The sequence below is a fragment of the Schistocerca piceifrons genome, chromosome 5 (assembly GCF_021461385.2).
Source record: "Schistocerca piceifrons isolate TAMUIC-IGC-003096 chromosome 5, iqSchPice1.1, whole genome shotgun sequence".
Taxonomy (NCBI): Eukaryota; Metazoa; Arthropoda; class Insecta; order Orthoptera; family Acrididae; genus Schistocerca; species Schistocerca piceifrons.
In genome coordinates this window covers 596,265,082-596,291,209 of record NC_060142.1, presented here as the reverse complement: position 1 = coordinate 596,291,209, position 26,128 = coordinate 596,265,082, and the positions used below count along the sequence as shown (strand labels likewise).

Sequence of the window (26,128 nt, the reverse complement as noted above, 5' to 3'; positions counted from 1 at the left end):
TAAACTGAAGAAATAAGGTATTGAAGCAAAAGTACTGTACGGGCACAAATCACCAGACAAAATGATTTGACCATCTTCTTACAGGAAGTTTTAACAATAAATCAAATAACTACTGTCCATTTGCATTGCCTCCTATTCATGGCTGCATGTTCACTGTTAAGTCCATCTGCATGGTGTCGCCACAGACGTGAGATCTTCAAGTGTGCTCTTTCTCATCTGCCCTTGTTTTCCGTGGTACAACTGAAAATGTCTGCCTAAAGCTGTCACAAAAAGGATTTTAACACCACCGATGACCTGATCATTTTTCTTAATATCTCTGAGGATTCTATCAACTGCCTCCACTACTTTTTGATTACTCATGGTGTACTCCACCAATATTATTGATTAGATTAGATTAGATTAATACTAGTTCCATGGATCATGAATACGATATTTCGTAATGATGTGGAACGAGTCGAATTTTCTAATACATGACATAATTAGGTTAATTTAACAACATACTTAAGTTAATATAACAACTTTATTTTTTGTGTTTTTTGTTTTTCTTTATTTTTATTTTTTAAATATTTTTTTTCTTTTTTTTCTTAATTTATATCTAAAAATTCCTCTATGGAGTAGAAGGAGTTGTCATTCAGAAATTCTTTTAATTTCTTCTTAAATACTTGTTGGTTATCTGTCAGACTTTTGATACTATTTGGTAAGTGACCAAAGACTTTAGTGCCAGTATAATTCACCCCTTTCTGTGCCAAAGTTAGATTTAATCTTGAATAGTGAAGATCATCCTTTCTCCTAGTATTGTAGTTATGCACACTGCTATTACTTTTGAATTGGGTTTGGTTGTTAAAACTGAGAAGCTACTGTGAATATCCCTAGATCCTTAAATAAATGTCTGCAGGATGATCTTGGGTGGACTCCAGCTATTATTCTGATTACACGCTTTTGTGCAATAAATACTTTATTCCTCAGTGATGAATTCCCCAAAATATGATGCCATATGAAAGCAATGAGTGAAAATAGGCATAGTAAGCTAATTTACTAAGATGTTTATCACCAAAATTTGCAATGACCCTTATTGCATAAGTAGCTGAACTCAAACATTTCAGCAGATCATCAATGCGTTTCTTCCAATTTAATCTCTCATCAATGGACACACCTAAAAATTTTGAATATTCTACCTTAGCTATATGCTTCTGATTAAGGTCTATATTTATTAATGGCGTCATACCATTCCCTGTACGGAACTGTATGTACTGTGTCTTATCAAAATTCAGTGAGAGTCCGTTTACAAGGAACCACTTGGTAATTTTCTGAAAGACAGTATTGACAATTTCATCAGTTAATTCTTGTTTGTCAGGTGTGATTACTATACTTGTATCATCAGCAAAGAGAACTAACTTTGCCTCTTCATGAATATAGAATGGCAAGTCATTAATATATAATAAGAACAACAAAGGACCCAAGACTGACCCCTGTGGAATCCCATTCTTGATAGTTCCCCAGTTTGAGGAATGTGCTGATCTTTGCATGTTATGAGAACTACTTATTTCAACTTTCTGCACTCTTCCAGTTAGGTACGAATTAAACCATTTGTGCACTGTCCCACTCATGCCACAATACTTGAGCTTGTCTAGCAGAATTTCATGATTTACACAATCAAAAGCCTTTGAGAGATCACAAAAAATCCCAATGGGTGGTGTTTGGTTATTCAGATCATTCAAAATTTGACTGGTGAAAGCATATATGGCATTTTCTGTTGAAAAACCTTTCTGGAAACCAAACTGACATTTTGTTAGTACTTCATTTTTACACATATGTGAAGCTACTCTTGAATACATTACTTTCTCAAAAATTTTGGATAAAGCTGTTAGAAGGGAGATTGGATGGTAATTGTTGACATCAGATCTATCCCCCTTTTTATGCAAAGGTATAACAATAGCATATTTCAGTCTATCAGGGAAAATGCCCTGTTCCAGAGAGCTATTACACAGGTGGCTGAGAATCTTACTTATCTGTTGAAAACAAGCTTTTAGTATTTTGCTGGAAATTCCATCAATTCCATGTGAGTTTTTGCTTTTAAGCAAGTTTATTATTTTCCTAATTTCAGAGGGAGAAGTGGGTGAGATTTCAATTGTATCAAATTGCATAGGTATGGCCTCTTCCATTAACAGCCTAGCGTCTTCTAATGAACACCTGGATCCTACTATATCCACAACATTTAGAAAATGATTATTAAAAATATTTTCAACTTCTGACTTTTTGTTCGTAAAGTTTTCATTCAATTTGACGGCAATACTGTCTTCCTCTGCTCTTGGTTGACCTGTTTCTCTTTTAATAATATTCCAAATTGTTTTAATTTTATTATCAGAGTTGCTGATTTCAGACATGATACACATACTCCTGGATTTTTTAATAACTTTTCTTAATATAACACAGTAGTTTTTATAATTTTTGATAGTTTCTGGGTCACTACTCTTTCTTGCTGTCAGATACATTTCCCTTTTCCGGTTACAAGAGCAGCAATCACATAGAACCCTGGCTTTGTCATTGTTCCTAGAGGTGTCACAAAAACTGTGTTCACTGATAACCAAATCTATCACGAGTTTAAACATTGTAAGAGCAGTTTTACCATCAGGTAACAAAGTGGCTGTGATTCCCAATAAAGCAACAGCTAATTGTCCTTGGGCTCGTAATTGTGCCGATATGGTTTTAGTGAGGAACGTTTTCCCTGTCCCACAAGATGCAACCAGAAAAAAATGTCTCCCGTATTACTGTAGACACACCCATAAAGGCATCTGAATATTGTGCGCCGTTCTTCCATTAGGTTTTGGATCCATTTTGCAAGTTTTCCACATGTTCTGCTGGATTGTAACTCATTTCCACTGTATTCTCTCTGTCGATGAATTCATCTTCTACTAAAGGTGCTGGCACCCGAGCTGAGGGAGAGGATTTCTTCCTACAGATGTAACCAAATTTTGAATAGCCACTAAGCATTAAGAGCACAGTCACACAATCTGTAGTTCTGTTCCCTTACAATATTTTGTCCAAAATTCCTAGAAAAGTCTTCAGCCATCTTAGCATGGTGTTTTTGCCAAAACAGTGCAGTGTCAGGAAGGGCACAAAATACCAGCGAAATGGCAAAGAAATGATGCAATCAATGCACATTGTCCTTAACGCCTACTTCAGCCAGAGTGTCATCATCTTGGTGCTTGTTATCATCAAGTAAGTGGTGTTCTCAGCAAGTATCTTGATGAGGGGGATATTCTGATAATTGTCTGTATATCAGAAGGAGGAGTAGGTCCACTCCTTGTTTGTAAAAACAAGCACAAGTACAACATCTGGCATTGTTTGGATGAACCATATGTTAGTCTGTATTCATAAAGATAAGATCGTGGCACTTAATTCTGTCACTGATGTAAACTTCAGAAAACACTGAAAATAATTCTGTCACTAAGGGGGGGGGGGGGGGGGGGGGGAGTAACAGCGCCATCTATTGGGTCTTTGGTATACTATGTCATGATGATCATGTCACTGAAGTAGGTCAGCATCCAAACTAATCTGAGCACACTGCTAAAATTTTAAATTAAAATTTTTTCCCATAATCTGATATTGATGAAATACAGTCTGCATGCTGTCTCAAGCTATGCTCAAGTTACCTGTGACAACCCCTTGACAGTTCATCTAGCAGTTTTGTAGATTAGCATGTTGAGACAGACAGTCCAAGTTTTTAAGAGTAGTCTTATTATATTCTGTTACATTCCCTACATCACCCACATTCAGTTGTTGGCAAGCATTTTCAATGTATAGATGAGATGGTTTTGCAGTTTTATTATTTGTATAGACATACACATATTATTGTACCTTAGCCAGGTTGGAGACGTTAAAAAGCAAGTACACCAGGAGTGTCCAGTACCAACAAAGTTGAAACTGCCAGCAAGATCTGGGTCTGGTTCCAGATAACAATAATTGCTAAGAACACTCCAATGTGACAACATAGTTGGAGGCCCTGTTATAATTTTGGTGGTAGTAAAGAATGCTTCTAGTTTGTCCCAGTTCCTATTTATAGTCACTATGGAGCAAACACATTTTACTTGAATTGGGCAGAGGTCATAAGACACAAGTCTTAATAATCTGTGACTAGGGAAAGCTGAAAAAGTTTTCCTACTACCAGAAACACACAAAGTTTTTCTGGAGCTGAAAGTTTATTGATAAAACAACATTAGTGGTAATATAGATTAGTTAGTGTAAATGCCAGAAGTAGGATATTTTTTTTTTTTTATTTATTTTTTTTTTTTTTTTTAACAGTAAATATTAATTAAGAGCAATGGAAAATAGTCAAACTTTATTTTAGTTTTGTTTTTCACTATTTCCCACAGCTAGAAGCAGGGTGCAGGAGTTTAGTCATTTTCAACAAATAAGAAAAAATTGGTGTCACCCGTAACTAAAAGACAACAGAAAATATTGATCTAATGTTCAAAGAGAAAAGTAAGTGTTTTACATACACCATAGTTGCAATGAATTTCTCTCACTTGTACTAACTATAAGCCTAAATACTTTTGGTCACTCACCATTTCTACCTCTTGCTTAAATTACTGAAATTAATCAGAATTTTTACTCTTGCTTAAATGATCTGCTTTCAGCAACTTTACAGAACATAAGCAAATTTTTATGAGCCCAAAAAAGAAAATGCATTAATTTGCGGAGCCATTTCTGACATAACTCTCTCAACTTTAACAGCAAATTGCTGTCATATTTGGCGTTCCCTTAAAAAAAAATAAAAATAAAAAAAAAAATCTCTGGTGAGAGTGGAAAAAATATGTTTAAATTGATTTTAAGATGATCCAGGTAATTATATTAAAAGCTGTTCTGTTTTCCAATTAAAATGATGTCACTAAAAATAAATAGCAATTATTGCGCTAAACACTGCATGCAGCCAGAAACCAGAACAATTCAGACTATTTTAATATAAAAATATAATATTTATTCTTGGCTTTACACTTTCATCCATTTACCTGTGAAATAAATGGTTTAATTTCAATTGCAATGTTTGCAACGACAGCCCCAAATAGATAACAAACTTTTACTTCATTGCAATGGTCTTAAGTGGACACCTTGGCCAACAAATTTTCCTGAAGGAAAATTTGATTTTTTCCATGCATCCATAGCACTGTCGTATTTTCTCTAGATTCTAGTGCTCTGAGAAGCTTATGTGTGATTATTCCTGCTCACCGAAAAACGGTTTACGCATGTTGCTTTGTCACAAAAGTGCAGCATAAAAATTAGACAAGGAGATTCAGAGTAGTTTAAAATCTGGTTTCAAAATCTGTCTCCACATTACACAATTGATCTAAAATATTGTGGTGTTTATACACCCCTTCAACATGTACAACCTTGTTCAATGAAGATATTACGATAAGGATACATCCCCTCACCCTACAGGGGAGACATCACAGACGGGCACAGCAAAAAGATTACTAGGCACATTAGCTTTTGGCCAGAAGGTCTTCTTCTGAAATAGACAACATACACACATTCACGCAAATGTAGCTCACACAAGATATGATCACTGTCTCTGGCAGCCAAGTCCGGACTCAATGGTTCATAAATATAGTGTCTGGAATAATTAAATTCTGCTCTGTGAAAATTTATACCAGATGGCTTCCCCTTCCAGTCTTTTACCCCAGCCCATGTCCTCCTCAGAACTGTATCGAGGCCTCGGCGAGATTGGCCCCTGTGAATGGTGCACACACAGAGAGGGTGGGGAAAGAGCAGTAAATGATTTCAATCGCCCTGCCTGCAAAATGGTGCCTTTCCCTCACCCGGGCTATAAACGCACGCTGTTGTCACAGTGTCAGTTCTTCCAAGCAACATCATAAAGAAGTAACTACTACCAAACAGACTTGAGGCACCAAGGCGAAAGGAGTACCAGGAGAGGCACACTGTAAATTTTCTACACAGGATGTATCGTAATTAGTAGTGACCACTCGGGGTGCCACAATGAGAGGACAGCCAGGAGCCAAGTGCAAGATTTGTAAACAGTGTGTATCACAACAAAGAATTAAATGGGTGGAAGAATACAATGGAAAAAGCAGGAGAGGAGAGGTGCCAGATGATAAGTTACTTGTGTTGAAAAATGTTCTCGAACCGGTCTTGAATAGTACACTTACTTCATACAGCTGCTGACTGTACAGCAAGCTCATGTTCAGCACTGGAGTATTTGCTGCAAATCTGCTGTGGTATTGTCGGATTTTAAAGGTTGGCAAGTGGGCAATGAAGCAGATATGCTATGTGACCAAAGGCTTCTGATTTTTGCAGATTTCTGCCAAGTGAGGATTGAAGTGAAACTGAGGACTGAAGCGAAACTGTTTAAGCTTGGGATGCTTAAAATTATTTAACGGAATAATAAGTAAAATGGCAAACAGTTCTTAAATATAACAAACTATTTCATTTTACTTTAATTTTCTGTTAGCAACCATGCAAAGGAGATGCTCTTTATTTTATACTGAAATACTTGCAGTAGATTTTGTTGTCAAATATAACAAAAAGAAATAGAAACTAAAATAAAAATATTTTTTCGAAAAGAATATGTCCTCAACACTTGTTTATAGCCCTTTCTCTTTTATTTTCAATTAATGATTATGCACTATTAATAATTTACGAGGAACAAATAAAATCGGTTATTTGTTGTACATCATATTAAAATCAGTGTGCAGTAGCTGATATAAAAATATAAGAGATACGTCACTGTTTAGAAAGTTTATACAATTTGTCATTAATTTACAACAATGATGTATTTAATTAGTTCTCTGCAGTATTTGTCCATTTGCTGTTGTTGTTACCTTCAGCCCAAAGACTGTTTTGATACAACTATTTACTCTAGCCTATTCTGTGCGAGTCTCACCACCTCTGTATAACTGCTGCAACCTACGCCTATTTGAACCTGCTTACTGTATTCATATCTTGGGCTCCCCCTAAGTTCCCCAACCCCCCTCCTCCCCCAATTACCAAATTGGTAATCCCTTGATGTCTCAGTATATGTCCTACCCACTGATTCCTTCTTTTAGTCTAGTTGTACCTAAATTCCCCCCCCCCCCATTTTTATTTGTTATTCCATTTACCAATCTAAGCTTCAGCATTCATTCTTCTGCAGTGCGACATTGCAAAAGCTTCTATTCTCTGTCACAATTGCCCTTCATCCACATTTCATTTACATACAATGCTATATTCCAAACAAATACCTTCAGAAAAGATTTCTTATGACTTCTGATTATATTAAAAGTTAACAAATTCCATGTTTTCAGAACAGCTTTCCATGCTATTGCCAGTATGCATTTTATTTCTTCTGTACTTTGGCCATCAGCAGCCTACTATTTTCACTGTCTCGTTTCATAATCTAAATCTATTACCACGACGACTTCATTCCATCACCATTGTTTTACTTTTACCGATGCTCAACTCACAATCTATTTTGAAGACACTGTTGTTGTTGTTGTGGTCTTCAGTCCTGAGACTGGTTTGATGCGGCTCTCCATGCTACTCTAACCTGTGCAAGCTTCTTCATCTCCCAGTACCTACTGCAACCTACATCCTTCTGAATCTGTTTAGTGTATTCATCTCTTGGTCTCCCTCTACGATTTTTACCCTCCACGCTGCCCTCCAATACTAAATTGGTGATCCCTTGATGCCTCAGAACATGTCCTACCAACCGATCCCTTTTTCTAGTCAAGTTGTGCCACAAACTTCTCTTCTCCCCAATCCTATTCAGTACCTCCTTAGTTATATGATCTACCCATCTAATCTTCAGCATTCTTCTGTACCACCACATTTCGAAAGCTTCTAATCTCTTCTTGTCCAAACTATTTATCGTTCATGTTTCACTTCCATACATGGCTATGCTCCATACAAATTCTTTCAGAAACGACTTCCTGACACTTAAATCTATATTCGATGTTAACAAATTTCTCTTCTTCAGAAACGCTTTCCTTGCCATTGCCAGTCTACATTTTATATCCTCTCTACTTCGACCATTGAAGACACTATCCAATCAATTTCACTGCTCTTTCAAGACCTCAGCCATCGCTAACAGAATTATGCAAATTGCAAAGTCCTTACGTCTTCTTCCTAAATACTAATTCCCTTTCAAAATTTCCTTTCAGTTTCCTTCACAGTTTGCTGAATAACTTCAGGGATAGGATACACGTGTCCCACTCCATTCTCAACAACTGCTTCTCTTTCAATTCCTTCCAGTTTTATAATTGCCATGTGGTTTCTCTAGAAGTTGTAAATTACCTTTCCGTCATTGTATCGTATCCCAGCTATCTTTAAAATTTCAATGATTAAAATCCAGTTCACACTGTCAAAAGCTTTTTCTAAATTTACATATGCTGTAAACATAAGTTTGTCTTTGTTCAACCTTTCGTCTTGGACAAGTCGTAGGGTCAGTACTGCCTCACGCGTTTCTACATTTCTGTAGAACCCAAACTGTTCCTCCCCAAGGTCAGCCTCTACCAGTGTTTCCAATCTTCTGTAAATAATTCGTGTCAATATTTTTAAACCATAACTGATGGTTTGTAGAACTTACAGCTTCCTGCACCTGGGTTCTTTGGAATTGAAATTATTATATGCTTCCTGAAATCTGAGTATATTTCACCTGTGTCATATGTCTTGCACACTGACAAGGGGAGGCCGCCAATTGTGAAATTCAGATTCGATTCATACTGCGCATGACAAAAGCTCATGGCCAGAGGTGTAATGTGGCAAAGCACCAAGATGCACTTCTCAACCGTTGTCGAGAAAATCGACAGTTAAAAGAAACCGTTACGGTGAAATTCTCTCTACGATTATTAGTTTTCTACAGCGTCGTGGCACAGCGGTAAGCGCTCGGGTGCGTAATCCAAAGGTCGCCGGATCAAATCTCGCGCCATGCAACTTTTTTTTATTATTTGTTTCTTTTGTAATTCAAATATATCATCGATAGACGTGCCAGCGCCACACACACACACACACACACACACACACACACACACACACACACACACACACACACAAAATTAAAAAAAATAAAAATTTCCTGGCAATCAGTTGCAACAATTATGCATATAATAAGTTGTTGAACGTCGTTTGTCGTGGAAAAATAAAACTTGAAATAAAACACAATATCACAAATAATATTCAAGTGGATACAATTTATTGATAAGTTCGGTATACACTCTCACATAATTAACAATTAGTGACCAGAAGTAGCTGGAGTATCGCACGAACCAGAGTGATAGTTATCATAGAAACATGGAAAGCAGAACACAGCACGACATCGAGCACATCTGATAAAAGAATGCCTTTTTACAAGAACAATTGTTTTTTAAATTATCTGTTGGGAAACACACCTGATTGACATTCTGAAAAATTGTTCTATCGTTCCCCAGGTTTGATGCATACCACGCGTATCGTATCATATCGGCAAAAATCGGAGAAGACAATTGGTGGTGGATGATGGATTGGATTTATTTCAAGTATATGTGTGTGTGAATATATATACAAATAATAAAAAAAAGTTGCTTGACGTGAGATTCGATCCGGCGACCTTCGGATTACGAACCCGAGCGCTTACCGCTGCGCCATGACGACATAGAAAATTAGTAAGCGTAGAGAGTATTTCACCGCAATGGTTTCTTTTAACTGTCGATTTTCTCGACAACGGCTGAGAAGTGCATCTTTTTGCTTTGCCACATTACACCTCTGGCTATGAGCTTTTATGATGCACAGTAAGAATCGAATCTGAATTTCACAATTGGTGGCCTCCCCTTGTGAGTGGAATAGTTTTCTCATGGTTAGCTCTTCCAAGGATTCTGAGGGAACGTCCTTATTTCAGGGGACTCATTTCCACTTACATCTTCCAGTGCTGTGTCAAATTCTTCTCGCATCAGCAGGTCTTCCAGCTCAACTTCACCTACTTCCTCTTCCCTTGCTATAATCAACACACTTTATATTGTGGATAACCAAGAGTGTAAGAATGCATTCTTGTTAAACATTCTTGTTAAACAAGGAATATTCAACATCTGCCGCAGTTCTGTTTAACAAGAATCCTTTTATATTATTTTCTTCAAGTTCATTTCCCTTGTAGGGACCATAACCCTCCATCTTTCAGCTTTCCCCTTCTTAATACGGCACTGGCCTACCCCTTCCTGCTTAATCTTTTGACAATTTAATTTTTAGACATTTGTATTGCCTTTCGCCGGCTTCATTTCTATACTTATTCCTTTCATCAATTAAATTCAATATCTCCTGTTATATTCAAGGATTTCTACTAAGTATTGTCTTTTTACCTATGCAAACCTCTGCTGCCTCACCATTTCACCTCTCAGAGCTATTGATTCATTTTCTATTGTATTCCTTTCCCCAGTTTCAACTGAATGTTGTTAATGCTCCTTGCAAAACTCTCAACAACCTCTGGTTCTTTCAATTTATTCAAGTGTCATCATTATCTTAATTTCCTACATTTTTGCATTTTTTGAGTTCTGTCCTGCAGTTGATAACCAATAAATTGTCCAAGTTCACATCTGCCCCTGAAGATGTCTTACCCATTGAAATCTAGTTCTGAAATCTCTGTCTTACCATTACATAATCACTCTGAAACATTCCAGTGTCCATAGGTGTCTTCTACATATACCACCATCTTACATGATTCTTAAATCAAATACTGACGACAATTCAATTATGCTCTGTGCAAAATTCTACCTAGTGGCTTCCTCTTTTCATTCCTCTCCCCCAGCACATGCTGTTCTATTATTTTTCTCTTTTTTTCATACTACTGAATTCCAGCTACCCATCACAACTATATATGAGCAATTTCCTTTATCTTGTCATGCATTCTGTCAATCTCTTCATCATCTATGGAAATAGTACGCATATATAAAGTTGTATGGCCACTGGCTTTGTGTGTATCTTTGCTACAATGAAGTATTCATAATGCTGTTCATAGTAGCTTACCCACATTCCTATTGCCTTATTCATTATTAGACCTACTCCTGCATTATTTCCGTCTGATTTTTTGTTGATAACCTTGTACTGACAGGACCACAAGTTATGTTTTTCCTGCTACTGGACTTCACTAACTCCCACTATATCTAACTTCAACCTATCCATTTCTCTTTTTAAATTCTGTAATCTGCCTACCTGACTGAGATATCTACCATGCCATGCTCCAACCCACAGAAAACCAATTTTATTTCTCCTGGTGACGAAATCCTCGTAAGTAGTCACTATCCAGGGATCCTTCCCATTCAGTGCGGCAGCATTCCCTTGGAAGAAAAAAGCCATAGCTCTGGTTTCCCCTTGCTTTCAGCCCTTTGCAGCATCAGCACAGCAAGGCCATGCTGGTTGCTGTTACAAAGGCATATCAATCCATCAACTACTAAAAACAAGGGTAGATCAATCAATAAACTTCTGAAAAGGCCTGGCCTCTTTACAGACACTCCTTTGTTGTGGTTGCACCTACATTATGGCCACCTGTATCGATTGAACGTTATAGTTCATTTTAAGAAACACAGGATCACCTTGGTACGGCTCTGGTCCTCCTATCATTTTTCCTACTATCAAATTAAGTTTCCACCTCCCTTAACTATTTCAATAATTTCTTTTATCTCATTACACATTCTTCCAATCGCTTCGTCTGCAGAGCTCTCATGGAAATAAAACTTGTGCTATGTAGTGGAGGTTTTCTTTTCGTCTAGCTTAATAATCATAAGCCATTCACCATGCCGTTTGCAGTAGCTATACTACACTCCTATTTTCTTATTCATTATTAGCCCTTCTCCTGCAATGCCCCTACTTGACCTACTGCCACTAATCTTGTACTCACCCGACCAGTATTTATGCTCTTCCTCCCACTGCACTTCCTTCACTACTATATCTAATTTCAATCCACCCATTTCTCTTCATAATTTCTCTAATCAGCCTACCTACCTGATCAAGGGATCTAACACTTGGTGACAATACGAGTCACAGCCTCCATTTAAATACAATAAGTACTTACATATGTTATCAGAGATATGTTTTACATTGTATTTGTGTAGTGAACACACCCTCTGTAGTCTGACACCAGGCAAGGGGTGCAGGAAGGGAATCTGACAGCAAGAAGCAAACACTCAGTTGTTACCGGCTATGAGGGTAACATGTTTGTATAGTGAGAGACCGGTTGACGTGTTTTGACAAATGTGTTCTGTACAAATCAAGCTTTTACTCAACCTATTGTGACAAACAATCCAATATTTAACAGTTCATATTTTTTTAAAACTGTATGAGAACTTCATACACTCCAATCCCCACAATGCTTGATTTGTTTCTCCTAACATCAACAACCTACTAAGTAGTTCTCACCTGGAGGTTTGAGTATGGAACTATTCAACTCTAAGAATCTTTTATCCAAGGGGATGCCATCATCATAATATCACGTAGTAGAGCTGCATTTCCAATGTAAGTGGGGAACTGTTCTACTTTAGGAATATTTTACCCAAGGGGAGGACATAATCATAAAATCATACATTATACAGCTGCATGTCCCCAGGAAATATAATAGCTGTAATTTCCCCATACTTTCAACTGCTGCCCCTTTTCAAAGAACATATGTTTAGTCAGGTGACTCCACAGATAACCACTCCCCCCCCCCCCCCTTTCAGTGTGATTGCATCAACAGTTTGGCAATCTGCATCATTAAGATATGCAAGGCATCTCACCATGGCAAGATCCATGGTTCATGGTGGGATATCAATAGTACATAGTTATGAATTTACCTTTCAGATTCAGCTCGATGTCTAGAACCATAGAACTGTAGTTACTGTTATGGTGAATATCTTGTGAACTCTTGGAATCATGGCCGTTCTTTGCTTTTGTAGGATGATTATACACCGAGGAGACAAAAGTCATTGGATACCTCCCAATATTGTCAGGCCTCCTTTTGTCTGGCATAGTGCAGTAACTCGACACGGCATGCACACAACAAGTCAATGGAAGTTCCTGCAGAAACACTGCACAATGCTGCCTCTATAGCCATACATACTTGTCAACATGTTGTCAGTGCAGGATTCTGTGCAAGTATTGACCTCTCGATTACATCCCATAAATGCTCAATGGGATTCATGTCAGGATTCTGATTGGCCAAATCATTCGCTCATACTGTCGAGAATATTATTCAAATCAACTGCGAATATTTGTGGACCAGCGATGTGACGTATTGTCATCCATAAAAATCCATCGTTGTTGGGAACATGAAATCCATGAATGGCTGCAAACAGTCTCCAAGTAGCCAAATGTAACCATTTCCAGTCAATGATACATTCAGTTGGACTGGAGGACCCAGTCCATAACAATATGGAGCCACAACCAGCTTCCATAGTGCCTTGTAGACAACTTGGTTAGATAGCTTCGTGTGGTCTGTACCATACTTGAAACCTACCTTCAGTTCTTACCAACTAAAATTGGGACTCATCTGATGAGGCCACTGTTCTCTAGTCATCTAGGGTCCAACCTATATCATCATGAGCCCAGGAGAGGCGCTGCAGGTGATGTTGTTCTGTTAGTAGAGACATATGCATCTGTTGTCTGAAGCCATAGACCATTAACACCAAATTCACCAGACTGTCCTAACGGATATGTTCATCACACATATCCTACTGATTTCTGTGGTTATTTCAGTTGCTTGCATGTTAGCACTGATAACTCTACAGAAATTCTGCTGCCCTCAGTCATTAGGTGACGGGACTGTTGGCCACCTTGTCTGCGGTAAGAGATAATGACTGAAATTTCGTATTCTTGGCATACTCTTGACAAAGTAGACCTCAGAATATTGAATTCCTTAAGGGTTTCTGAAATGGAATGTCCCATGCATCTAACTCCAACTACCACTCCATATACAAAGTCTTTCAGGTCCCATCATGTGGCCACAATCACACTGAAAACCTTTACACATGAATCACCCGTACAAATGACAGCTCCGTCAATGCAGCCTCCTTTTGTACCTTGTGTATGTGATATTACTGCCATCTGTATATGTGCATATCACTATCCCAAGACTTTTGTCACCTCACTGTTTTTGAAGTTATTCTTAAACATTAGTGACAAAATATTTTTCTTACCCTTGCTACCGCAGAAGGATCTTCATACAGTCCAGCAATAATTGCAACATGGCCTGGTCTAGTCTCTGTTGGTACCCTAGTATGTGAAATACCCCAAGTTCCTCTTGTTTCCACAATGAACCTAAAGAGAGAGGGAGAGAGAAAGGAGATAATCAACATGTTTTTAACAGAACAATTATCAAACTGTACCACAGAGTACAAGAAATCCTCTATCTTACCAAAAAATACACTTCAGATACCCTTCTTTGTACATGATAGAGATTCATGTTACATAGAAGATAAAGAGCATCACATAATAAGGAAACAATAATCTATTCTCCATTTCAGTTAATGTTTGTCCTTCATCTGCAGAAATGGAGTGTAATACCAAACCCACATGAAAACCTGTTATGTGCACATAATATCACATTTAGCCATGACAATGGCACTGAACAGGCAGAAAAGTGCATGTTATTTAGTTGCAAATCATAGTAATAACGTATTGAACAATTTCAAATTCATGTTTCATTTTAGAAGAAGAATCTTTGATTAGACAAAATATGAAGTGATTACAATTTTTTTTATATTTATGTGGATTGTGCAATTTGGCTTACAAAATAAATATCTGATTCAGAATCAAAAAGTAGCATGGGAAATTATTGATATTAGTAACTGGCACGTTCCACATCACAGAGAGAGACTACATACATGACACAATAAAAGAATTATGCCAAATTAAGCGTAGACCAATGTGTGTGTGTGTGGGGGGGGGGGGGGGGGGGGCGCGCGCGCACACAGTGTGTGTGGGGGGGGGGGGAGGGGCGCGCGCGCGCACACACACGCTAGAACCCCGAAAACTGGACTCTCTCAATAACTTGACAGTCCGGGAAACTCGACAAGTCTGACACATTTTTTGGCTTTGAAAAAAAGAAACAAAACATAAACACCCACAGTATTTTTGTAAAAAGCTAATTTAATTTACAGTAATAATCATGCTCATAGACTATTACAGAGCAGTGAATAAATAGCTCTGAAGAGACTGAAATTATATTTAAATAAATCCTAAACTATCATCAAAAGAATAAAACATAAAATATTGCTGTCGCACAGTAATAGCACTTTATTAATCAGCTAATTTAAGCTTACTCTGAATAAGGCTCAGGGTTCATTAAATAAAAACAACATCTCAAAGTTAATGCTTTAATACAGTTAATAAAGTTAATACAGTATGTCTAATACTTTCAGTCAAAAAGTATGTAAATAGCAGGTTTTAATTGGGTCTTACACCCTAAAAATATTTAAGTATTTGAAAATAACTAATACAGTACTATAGTAACATAGTAATACAGGACTAAACTAGTACTAATACAGGGTGATTCAAAAAGAATACCACAACTTTAAAAATGTGTATTTAATGAAGGAAACATAATATAACCTTCTGTTATACATCATTACAAAGAGTATTTAAAAAGGTTTTTTTTCACTCAAAAACATGTTCAGAGATGTTCAATATGGCCCCCTCCAGACACTCGAGCAATATCAACCCGATACTCCAACTCGTTCCAAACTCTCTGTAGCATATCAGGCGTAACAGTTTGGATAGCTGCTGTTATTTCTCGTTCCAAATCATCAATGGTGGCTGGGAGAGGTGGCCGAAACACCATATCCTTAACATACCCCCATAAGAAAAAATCGCAGGGGGTAAGATCAGGGCTTCTTGGAGGCCAGTGATGAAGTGCTCTGTCACGGGCTCACGGGCTGCCTGGCGGCCGATCCATCGCCTCGGGTAGTTGACGTTCAAGTAGTTACGGACAGGTAAGTGCCAATGTGGTGGCGCTCCATCCTGCTGAAATATGAATTGTTGTGCTTCTTGTTCGAGCTGAGGGAACAGCCAATTCTCTAACATCTCCAGATACTGTAGTCCATTTACAGTAGCACCTTCGAAGAAAAAGGGACCAAAAACTTTATTGGCTGAAATGGCACAGAAATGTACAACTAAATAAAACTTTATAGCTCCCTTAATTCGCCGACAGATAGTGCTTAGCTCTGCCTTTTGTCGTTGCAGAGTTTTAAATTCCTAAAGTTGTGGTATTCTTTTTGAATCACCCTGTATTTTGAAACTGAAAATTTAACATTATGAATGTATTTAATTCTCTATTTTATAAAGATTTTAAATGTTGCTCTAAATGCCATTATTAGGGATAGAGTGTCTTTAGAAAGGTGTAAATGTTGACCATCTGACTGGATCACTGAATATGAAGTCATTGATGACTGGTCGGATATCCAATTCATCCAAAACATCTCAGTGGGCTTGAAGAACAGCCAAGTTGTTCAATCGCTTCTGTCCCATTGTTGATAGGATATATAACTTTAGACGTCTACGGGCGCTAAATGACCATTCTGCTGTTGCTGTCGTGATTGGAACTACTTGCAGAAGCTTAATGCACTTCACTACTTCACATAACATTTCTCCAACTGCAGGCTCTTGTGTAATGTACTTTCTTAAATCATGCATGTTTTTTAAGACTAGTTGTTTTTTATTAGCGATATTGGTTAACATATTCAAGTGTAGGTGCAGTCTTTCAATATCTAGGTCATTTTTGAAAAACTCAGTTGATTTTCCCAAATTAGTTTCACTTCTGTTTACTAAAAGGAAGCACTCTTGTTCAACTGCAATGACCTGTGTGAGTCCAGTTGAAGCAAACCGCTCAGTAATGCAAGATTGCACCATTTCACACACTTCAATGTAAATAGCTTTGTAGTATTCCTTTGGGGTTTTGAGAGTGTGCGATGAGCTGGCTTCGTTGTTTTCATACTTCTTTGGTATACTTTGATTCCGAGGAAGTGAAAAATCAACTTTTGAAGGTTTTTCTTTTAAACACAATTCCAAAAAGTGTTCAAAACTATCATGCCTTCCCTTCAATTTACAAATCAAGCCCTCATATATTTTTTCCAGATCAGCAACACGTAGACGAGGACATTGAAATTTTTTCATTGACATCCTCTACTGGGCTCATTGCATGGCAATAAAGACGTAAAAAGAAATAAGTCTTGAATTGTAACACTGACTCATGGTAGCCTGCACATTTGTAACCTGCCTCTGTTTTGTCCTCTGCAGAAAATGTTACAAAAAACTCTAGAAGTTCTTCAAAGATTTTCAATATTCTCAAGATACTAGAAGCTCGCATAATCCATTGAGTCGGGCAAAGGGGCCGTACACCAGCTTGGTCATTGGCACTCTCACAGCGTACGCTTCTGAAAAGTCAAAAGTCCCATCCCTTTGTTGGACTCCCTTACAGTGTTTATTAAGTCCTTGGCTAAAGCCATAATATTCCTCATAGACATAAAATCTAAACAGTGAGCAGTGCAGTGCACACAATGTGCTTTTGGTTGTAGATCCAAAACCAACTTTTTTAATCCTTTGAACTTACCTCTTATATTCGAGGCACCATCATAGAACTGTCCTCTTAAGTTATCCATTGACAAATGAAGACGAGCAAAAATGTCTTTTAAAATACTAAACAGAGTTTGTGATTCAGTATTGGGGGCCTCGTATAAGCCAATAAAGTCTTCTTTTTTTTGAAGAAAATTGTAATAGATTTTTAGCATCTGCCTCTTTGCAGGTTTTGCAGAAAACTTTTTCGGTAGATGCTTCATATTCTAGCCATGTATATTTGATCCACCAAGACTGCTGAAATGATTTTCCCTTACTGGATTTTCCAGGTTTCGGCTGTGAACAGTTCTCGCCTGAAGATGACGAAGCAATTGATGACACAGTAATTGCTGGAGGCTGACTTGCAGTGTCATCAACTTACAATCGCGGCTTTTTGGAAACAAATTTATCCATTGCAAACTTAATTCACAATACTAAGAGACTAAAGTAAACGAATAAAATATAGTCAATATAAAATAGTCCACACTAAATGACTGCGACAGCAGCGTGGAGTTTATATAGAGCGCGGCATCGTAATGTCTCGAAGCATCAAGGCAGAGGGTTCCAGGCACTTCTGCTCCAGTCCTTTTGATGTCGCCTGCGCCGGGCTTTACCCGAAGGTTCACAAGCCAGGACAAATTTTAAGTGTGCCCGCAGCACCATGACACTATCAAGATTCACATCACTCTTTTTCAGTTAACCTGCTTACTACCATAATAATTATTTGTTTTAACTCATCAATGAATGTATTTTAAAAGGTAACTATCACCAAACAAGGAAAATAAAAAATTCCAAAATAATTTTATGATTTTACAAAGCATAATATAGCTAATAATTTTCTTAAATTATTGGGAGGGGGGCTCTGCCACCCCCCACGCCCCCCCCCCCCCCCAGACGAATTTTTGAGGGGGCTCGCATGCCCTCAGGCCCCATGGAATCGGCACCTGTGACGATGTGTATGACTGTACAGCTGACACTGTTCTTTTAGAGAAGCTTAGGTATTGCAATATTGGTGATGTACCTTGCAGATGGTTTTCATCTTACATGAATAACAGAAACAGGTATTCTTATTTTTTTTATTTATGTTTTAAATTAGAAGACACCCAGTTAAAAAGCTAGAGGGGATATACCGAGCCACTGCCTTCAGAGTGGAGTGATAAATGCTGTGACTATAACAACACAGATCAGTAATGGATCAACTTCTGCTTTATATAATTACCTCTAACTACATCTTAGTAACAATAAGGAACCTGATCAGAGTACATTTGAATATCCAACCCAGATGTTTACACTATGTAGCTATTAGTGTCCTTAAGGTAAGCATCCTCAAAGATAGTTGTGTTGGGAATAAATATGAATGGCCTGCTAACAAAACCACACTGCAAACAGCTTTGTGGGACAATGAGTGCAATACTCTTGACTGAAAGTTTTATGAATCACCATCCAAGCCCAAGCATGATTGTGTTCTACGAGTAGGTTTTGTCAGAGGTCCTAGTGACTGGTGGGTGTTCCCAGCTTCTGTGTTCTGTACCTGCACATTGCACATTAATACACGATGTTTGGCTAAATAATCAACAACATGTGCCGCAATGAACATTAAAATCTGCAGCAGAATGTGTGCTGTTTTGAAGACTGTGTGCCAGACTCAGACTTTAGCCAAGAACCTTCATTTTCACAGGTATTATTCTTACTGACTGAGCTACAGTATGTGATCAAAAGTATCCGGACACCCCAGAAACATACATTTTTCATATTAGGTGCATCGTACTGCCACCTACTGCCAAGTACTAGATAGCAATAACCTCAGTAGTCATTAGACACCGTGAGAGAGCAGAATGGGGCACTCCACGGAAATCACAGACTTCGAATGTGGTCAGGTGATTGGGTATCACTCGTGTCCTAAACACCCCTAAGTCCATTGTTTCCGATGTGATAGTGAAGTGGAAATGTGAAGAGACATGTACAGCACAAAAGTGTAGAGGCTGACTTCTTCTGTTGACTGACAGAGACCGCTGACAGTTGATGAGGGTCATTGGTTGGTTGGTTTAAAGGCGGGAAAAGGGACCAAACTACGAGGTCTTCAGTCCCTTGTTCCTAATAAAACAATGCCACAAGTGTGAGAATAAAAAGGACAAAACATATAACACAAAACAGAAAGAAAGGAAAAGCCACTAGAATGAAGGGAAGGCAACAAACACTAAAAGGAACAAAAGAGGACAAGAAAACAACAGAGAGATGCTAGAAACAGAAGAGAGTAAAACATGAAAGCAGAATACAGTGGTTGGCCAACCACAAGAATAAAAAGGGAAAGCCTGCCACTCTGAAACACGTTAAAACCTCCACCCTAAAAACACTACAGTGGAGGACACAGAGGGACAAAGGACATGTGCTAAAACCTACAGAGAACTATAAAACCCACTCTCATGGATAAAATGTAAAACTAGAGCTGCTGTGGAGGCATTGTTGCCCAACACCGAAGGTAGGGTGCTGGGAAAGTTAAAAGTCTGCTGTAGAGCGGCCGAAAGTGGGCAATCCAGCAAGGGGTGGACAACTGTCATTTGGGAGCCACAGCGACACTGAGGTGGGTCCTCGCGATGGAGTAGGTAACCATGCGTTAGCCATGTGTGGCCAATGCAGAGCCGGCAGAGGACAACTGATTCCCTGCGAGAGGCCTGCACAGAAGACTTCCACACATTCATAGTCTCCTTAATGACACACAGTTTGTTGTGCGTGCTGTTATGCCATTCCGTCTCTCAAAGCAGCAAAACCCTGCGGTGAAGATGGAACGCAGGTCAGCTTCGGAGACGCCTAAATCCAGAAGCGGTTTCTGTGTCGCCTGTTTGGCCAGCCTGTTGGAAAGTTCTTTGCCGTGGATTCCGACGTGTCCGGGGGTCCACACAAACACCATGGAACGGCGGGACGGAACGGCGGGACTGTTCCAGGACATAGGTGGACTCCTGAATGGACGCTACCAGAGGGTGGCAAGGATAGCACTGGTCGATAGCTTGTAGGCTGCTCAGTGAGTCAGTGCACAGGAGAAATGGCTCACCAGGGCATGAGCATATGTACTCAAGAGCATGAGATATGGCCGCCACCTTTACAGTGAAAACACTGCTGCCAACTGGCAAGGAGTGCTTCTCAATATGTCCTCCATGAACATATGCAAAGCCTACGTGACCATCAGCTATTGAGCCGTCGGTGTAAACCATTTCAGAGCCCCGGAACACGTCAAGAATTGAGAGGAAGTGACAGTGGAGAGCGGCGGGGTTAAGGGAGTCCTTAGGGCCATGCAAAAGGTCCACACAAAGCTGCGGCCGAGGCGCACACTATGGGGGCATACGCGAACAGACAGCAAGTAGAGGTGGTAAAGGGAAGGACTCCAGTTCGGAGAGAAGGGAGCACATGCAAACCACAATTATTAGCCCCAATCTGGGATGCCGACACAGGAGATGGACTGCCACGGGCAGGAAAAGGAGACAGTAATTTGGATGCTCAGGGGAACTATGAATGTGTGCTGTGTAAGTGGCGAGCAGTTGTGCACGTCTGATCTGCTGTGGAGGGACACCAACCTTCACCAGTACGCTGGTCACCGGACTTGTCCTAAAAGCACCTGTCGCTAATCGAACCCCTCAGTGGTGCACAGTGTCGAGTAAATGCAATGCTGAAGGTGCTGTCGAACCATAAACCACACTCCCATAGTCAATTCTGGATTGGATAAGGGCTCTGTAGAGCTGCAGCAGTGTACAGCAATCTGCACCCCAATTGGTGTTGCTCAGGCAACGGAGGGCATTGAGGTGCTGCCAGTACTTCTGCTTAAGCTGACAAAGATGAGGGAGCCAAGTCAATCGAGAGTCAAAATCCAGTCCTAGGAACTGATATGTCTCCACTACAGTGAGTGGATTGCCATTAAGGTAAAGTGCGGGTTCTGGATGAATGGCCGACAGAAGTGCATGACACACGACTTTGCGGCTGAAAACTGGAAGCCGTGGGCTAGAGCCCATGACGGCACCTTGTGGATGGCTCCCTGGAGGCGCCGCTCAGCAACAACAGTACTGGAGCAGCAATACAAAATGCAGAAGGTGTCTGCATACAGAGAACATGAGACGGAGGGGTCGACAGCTGCTGCTAGACCGTTAATGGCCACAAAAAATGGAGAGACACTTAATACAGAGGCCTGTGGGACTCAATTCTCTTGGATATGGATAGAACTATGGTAGTCACCAACTTGGACACGGAAAGTACAGAGAGACAGGAAGTTTTGGATAAAAATCGGGAGTGGTCCGCAGAGACCCCACTCATCCAATGTGGCAAGGATATGATGACACCAAGTCGTGTCGTATGCTTTACGTAAGTCAAAAAAGACGGCATTCATGGGTTGTCATCTAGAAAAGGTTGTTCGGATGGCAGACTCGACGGACACAAGATTATCAGTGGTAGAGTGACCCTGGCGGAAGCCGCACTGACATGGAGCCACCAAGCCATATGACTCCAGGACCCAACCCAACCACCGACATACCATACATTCCAGCAGCTTACAAAGAACATAGGTGAGGCTGATGGGCCGATAACTATCCGCATCAAGTGGGTTTTTACTGGGTTTGAGCACTGGAATGATGGTGCTTTCCCACCATTGCGACAGAAAGACGCCATCGCACCAGATCCAGTTGAAGACGACGAGAAGATGTCACTTGTAGTCAGATGAGAGATGTTTAATCATCCGGCTGTGGATGGTATCAGGCCCAGGAGCTGTGTCGGGGCAATGTGCAAGGGCACTGAGGAGCTCTCACTCAGTAAATGGGGTGTTACAGGATTCACTGCAGCATGTAGTGAATGAGAGGACGTTCCCTTCCAGCCGCCGTTTGAGTGTGCAAAAGGCTGGGGGTAATTCTCCGACACAGAGGCTCGAGCAAAGTGCTAGGCAATCGTGTTTTCGTCAGTACATAACTTGCCATTTATGGTAGCACCGGGGACAGCTGTTGGGGCCTGGTACCCGAAAAGACGTTTGATCTTTGCCCAGACTTGGGAAGGTGACGTGTGGCACCCAATGGTGGAGACGTATCTCTCCCAACACTCCTTCTTCCATTGTTTGATGAGGTAGTGAACTCGGGCATGGAGCCATTTAAAGGCTATGAGGTGCTCCAGGGAAGGGTGCCGCTTATGCCGCTGTAGAGCTCACCAACGCTCCTTAATTGATTCAGCGACTTGCGGCATCCACTAAGGCCTGTCTTACGCCTTGGGCACCCTAAAGAGCGAGGGATCGCATTTTCTGCCGCAGAAACTGTGGTGTCACCGCCAGACACCACACTTGCTAGGTGGTAGCCTTTAAATCAGCCGCGGTCCATTAGTATACGTCGGACCCGCGTGTCGCCACTATCGGTGATTGCAGACTGAGCGCCGCCACACGGCAGGTCTAGAGAGACTTCCTAGCACTCGCCCCAGTTGTACAGCCGACTTTGCTAGCGATGGTTCACTGACAAATTACGCTCCCATTTGCCGAGACGATAGTTAGCATAGCCTTCAGCTACGTCATTTGCTACGACCTAGCAAAGCGCAATTACCAGTTACTATTGATGCTGTAAAACATGTACCGTCAAGAGCGATGTTCACCATTTACGGATTAAAGTTAAGTATTCCAACAGCTACGTACATTTTTTGCTAGTCTCATTTCCTTGACCTGTTCCAGGCCTCACGCCAGCCTGTGTGAGCTAAAACGCGTGCCTTTCGGCTTCCTCTCATAGTGGATTGGCTGTCTTGCCAATCCACAACAGAAACAATTGTGCTAGTCACCTGCTCAACCATCACATCGATGTTACCGTGTGGGGAAGATTCAGCGGTGACAGCAGAAGTGAAAGCTCTCCAGTCCGCCTTGTTCAAAGCCCATATGGGTAGGTGTCTGTGTGCCTGCCGCTGGGGTCATGACAGGAAGATGGGGAAGTGGTCACTACCACACAGGTCGTCATGTGCTCTCCAGTGGATAGATGGGAGAAGTCCTGGGATGCAAATTGATAAATCAATGGCCGAGTAACAACCACAAGCCACAACTGATATGTGTGGTGGCCCCAGTATTTAAGAGGCAGAGGTCGAATTGCAACAGTAAAGTTTCGACACCTCTGCCTTGGCCAGTAAGTATGGTACCACCCCACAAGGGGTTTTGGGCATTAAAATCTCCAGAAGTAGGAAAGGTTTAGGCAGTCGATCAATCAGTGCAGCTAATACACTCAGGGGTACTGCACCATCTGGAGGAAGATGTACATTGCAGACAGTTATTCCCTGTGTCGTCCTTATTCTGACAGCCACAGCTACAAGAGGGGTTTCAAGGGGCACATGTTCACTACAGACCAAGTTTAGGACATAAACGCAAGCTCCACCTGACACTCGATTGTAGTCAGTACGGTTCCTGTAATATCCCTTACAGCCGCCGAGGGCAGGGGTCCGCACTGCTGGGAACCAGGTTTCCTGGAGGACAATGCAGATAGCGGGTGTAAAGCTTAACAGTTGCTGTAGCTCAGCCGGGCGTTGGAAAAAACCGCCGCAATTCCACTGGAGAGTGACATCGTGAGACTGGGAAGGCATGGAACATTCAATGAGGCAGTTTACACCTCAGAGTAACCTGCTGCCACCGATCTATTGCCTGAGCAGTGTAGTGCCCCCAGAATTTTTACGAAAGTCTGGAGACACTTGTGTTCCAACTGTTTCGAACATGCATTATTTTAAAGCAGGGCGTAAGGATGAGCATGGGATACTGCACCCATTTATTGTTTGTGCAGGCAAAACTGGAAGGGAGATGTTCAGCGCGATCTGCCACGAATAATTAAATATGGCCCGGAAGCCCCATGGCCGGCTGCAAAGAGTAAGGTAACTTTGTACTGTTGAAAAACAAATGGAGTGACCCAAGATAGTGACTGTTTTTTAGACATTGATCTGCTGTTGAGAGTACGTGGACTGGACGTGGACAGTCAGCCACCATAAAAGCTTATGTATTAATTGTGCTCAAAAATGTGTAATTAACTAATTCTGGGTGCCTGGTAATGTGTGGGCTTACGTAATAAAGTTTAGTTGTTTTTTTGTACAAAGTGGAAATAAATATGTTCTGGTGCATTTAATGATATTCCAAGAGTAGCGTATTTTTTAAATAAGAAGAGAGAGAGCGAGAGAGTGAAAATTTCCCCTTCCTAGCAGTGAAATCTTTGGAGAAGCATCCGGTGCTAGCAGAAGACATCGGTGCTGCAAGAAAGCAAACCTCTTCAACAAGTTAAGTCCAGGAAAAGGCTTAACATTACACCGGGCCACTGCAAGAACGTGGCGACCGTGATAGGGCCTGAGAAAGAAGGGAAAATATTAAAGAAGTTATAAGAAAAAGAAAAGAAAGAGAAAAAAAAATTTGGGAGTTGCCATAGCAACCGATAACAGAGAGGCTGAAGAGCGATTCCACGATACTTATCCAGAAATATCGTGTTGATAAAAGGTGAAATGATTAAGGGAATCAAGAAAATCGCACAACACTGCAGTTAGTCTCAAATTGCCGATGCCGCCGTCTACAAACGCCGTGCCACCACCGCACACCGACGCCGATGCACGCCGCCGCCGACGCACACCGCCACCGACACACACCAATGCCGACGCCAATGCACACCAACGCTGAAGTACACCAACACCGACATACACCAACACCGACGTTCACCAACACCGACATACAACAACGCCGACGTCGCATCACACTAATGCTGACGTGGCCGTCCACAAAAGCCAACACCGTCGTCCACCTACGCCGATGTCGCCTTCCACCGATGCCGGGTGAGCTACTACTGACCTTTGATTGTTTGTGAAGTGTGGGGTGTTGTGGAAATAAGCGAATGTACTTTTAATTATAACTAGATTAAAGGCAAAACAAAACACAATGGAAAAGGAACCTCAATCCGTACAGTCTATTGGGGCTATGGGGATTGAAAAACACGGGCCAGATTTAGGCGAATTAATGAGGTTTATCAAAGCGCAGTTTGAATCACAAAACACAAAACAAGAGACTCAAGTTAATACCCTAAGTAATCAGATGCAAGAATGGAAAAAAGAATTGTCCGATTCCCTGAGTGAACAGACAAATATTTTATTTAAGGATTTAGAACAAAGAAATGAAGCTAAACTAAAAGGATTAGTTCAAGAATTACAGTGTGATGTAGACTGTAAATGTAGTAATTTGGAAACACAATTTAACGAAAAATACGACAAAATGTACGTAATGTTACGTTTGATGTGGTCGAACAAGAATTAACTACGCTAAAAACCAATGTCCAGAAACAAGATAAGTTGCTCCCTCTAGTACAAGTGCAAATTTCAGGGGTCAAATCAGATGTGGAAACCGTAGAACAGAACTTCAAAGAAAAGTTAATGACTGCAGAGCTTATAAATTTGAATGGCTTAGAAGAACAAGTAGAAGAATTAATAGGACGAAAGGTTGAAGAGAAACTAGGTGTTGATATCTCTTCGCCAATAGTAACTTCCAATTTAGGTAACACCAAGAAAGACAGAAAAGTTGAAGAAAGAATTCAAGCTTATGCAGGAGAAACTAGAGAAAGGTACAGTTTCCCAAAAT

At 40.4% G+C, this 26,128-nt stretch overlaps 1 protein-coding gene across 4 annotated transcripts in view; it reads right to left on the bottom strand.

The window, feature by feature from the left end:
• The window catches only part of LOC124798136 (GPI ethanolamine phosphate transferase 1), a 260,616-nt gene that overhangs the window by 224,657 nt on the left and 9,831 nt on the right, over window positions 1–26,128 (bottom strand). For all 4 annotated transcript variants that reach the window (XR_007016923.1, XM_047261405.1, XM_047261406.1 and 1 more), the window contains exon 2: window positions 14,127–14,247. Coding sequence is in view for 3 of the 4 variants with exons in the window: in XM_047261405.1 (XP_047117361.1) it covers window positions 14,127–14,247 (121 nt within the window). In the remaining variant the exon portion in view is untranslated. The remainder of the gene's footprint in view (window positions 1–14,126; window positions 14,248–26,128) is intronic.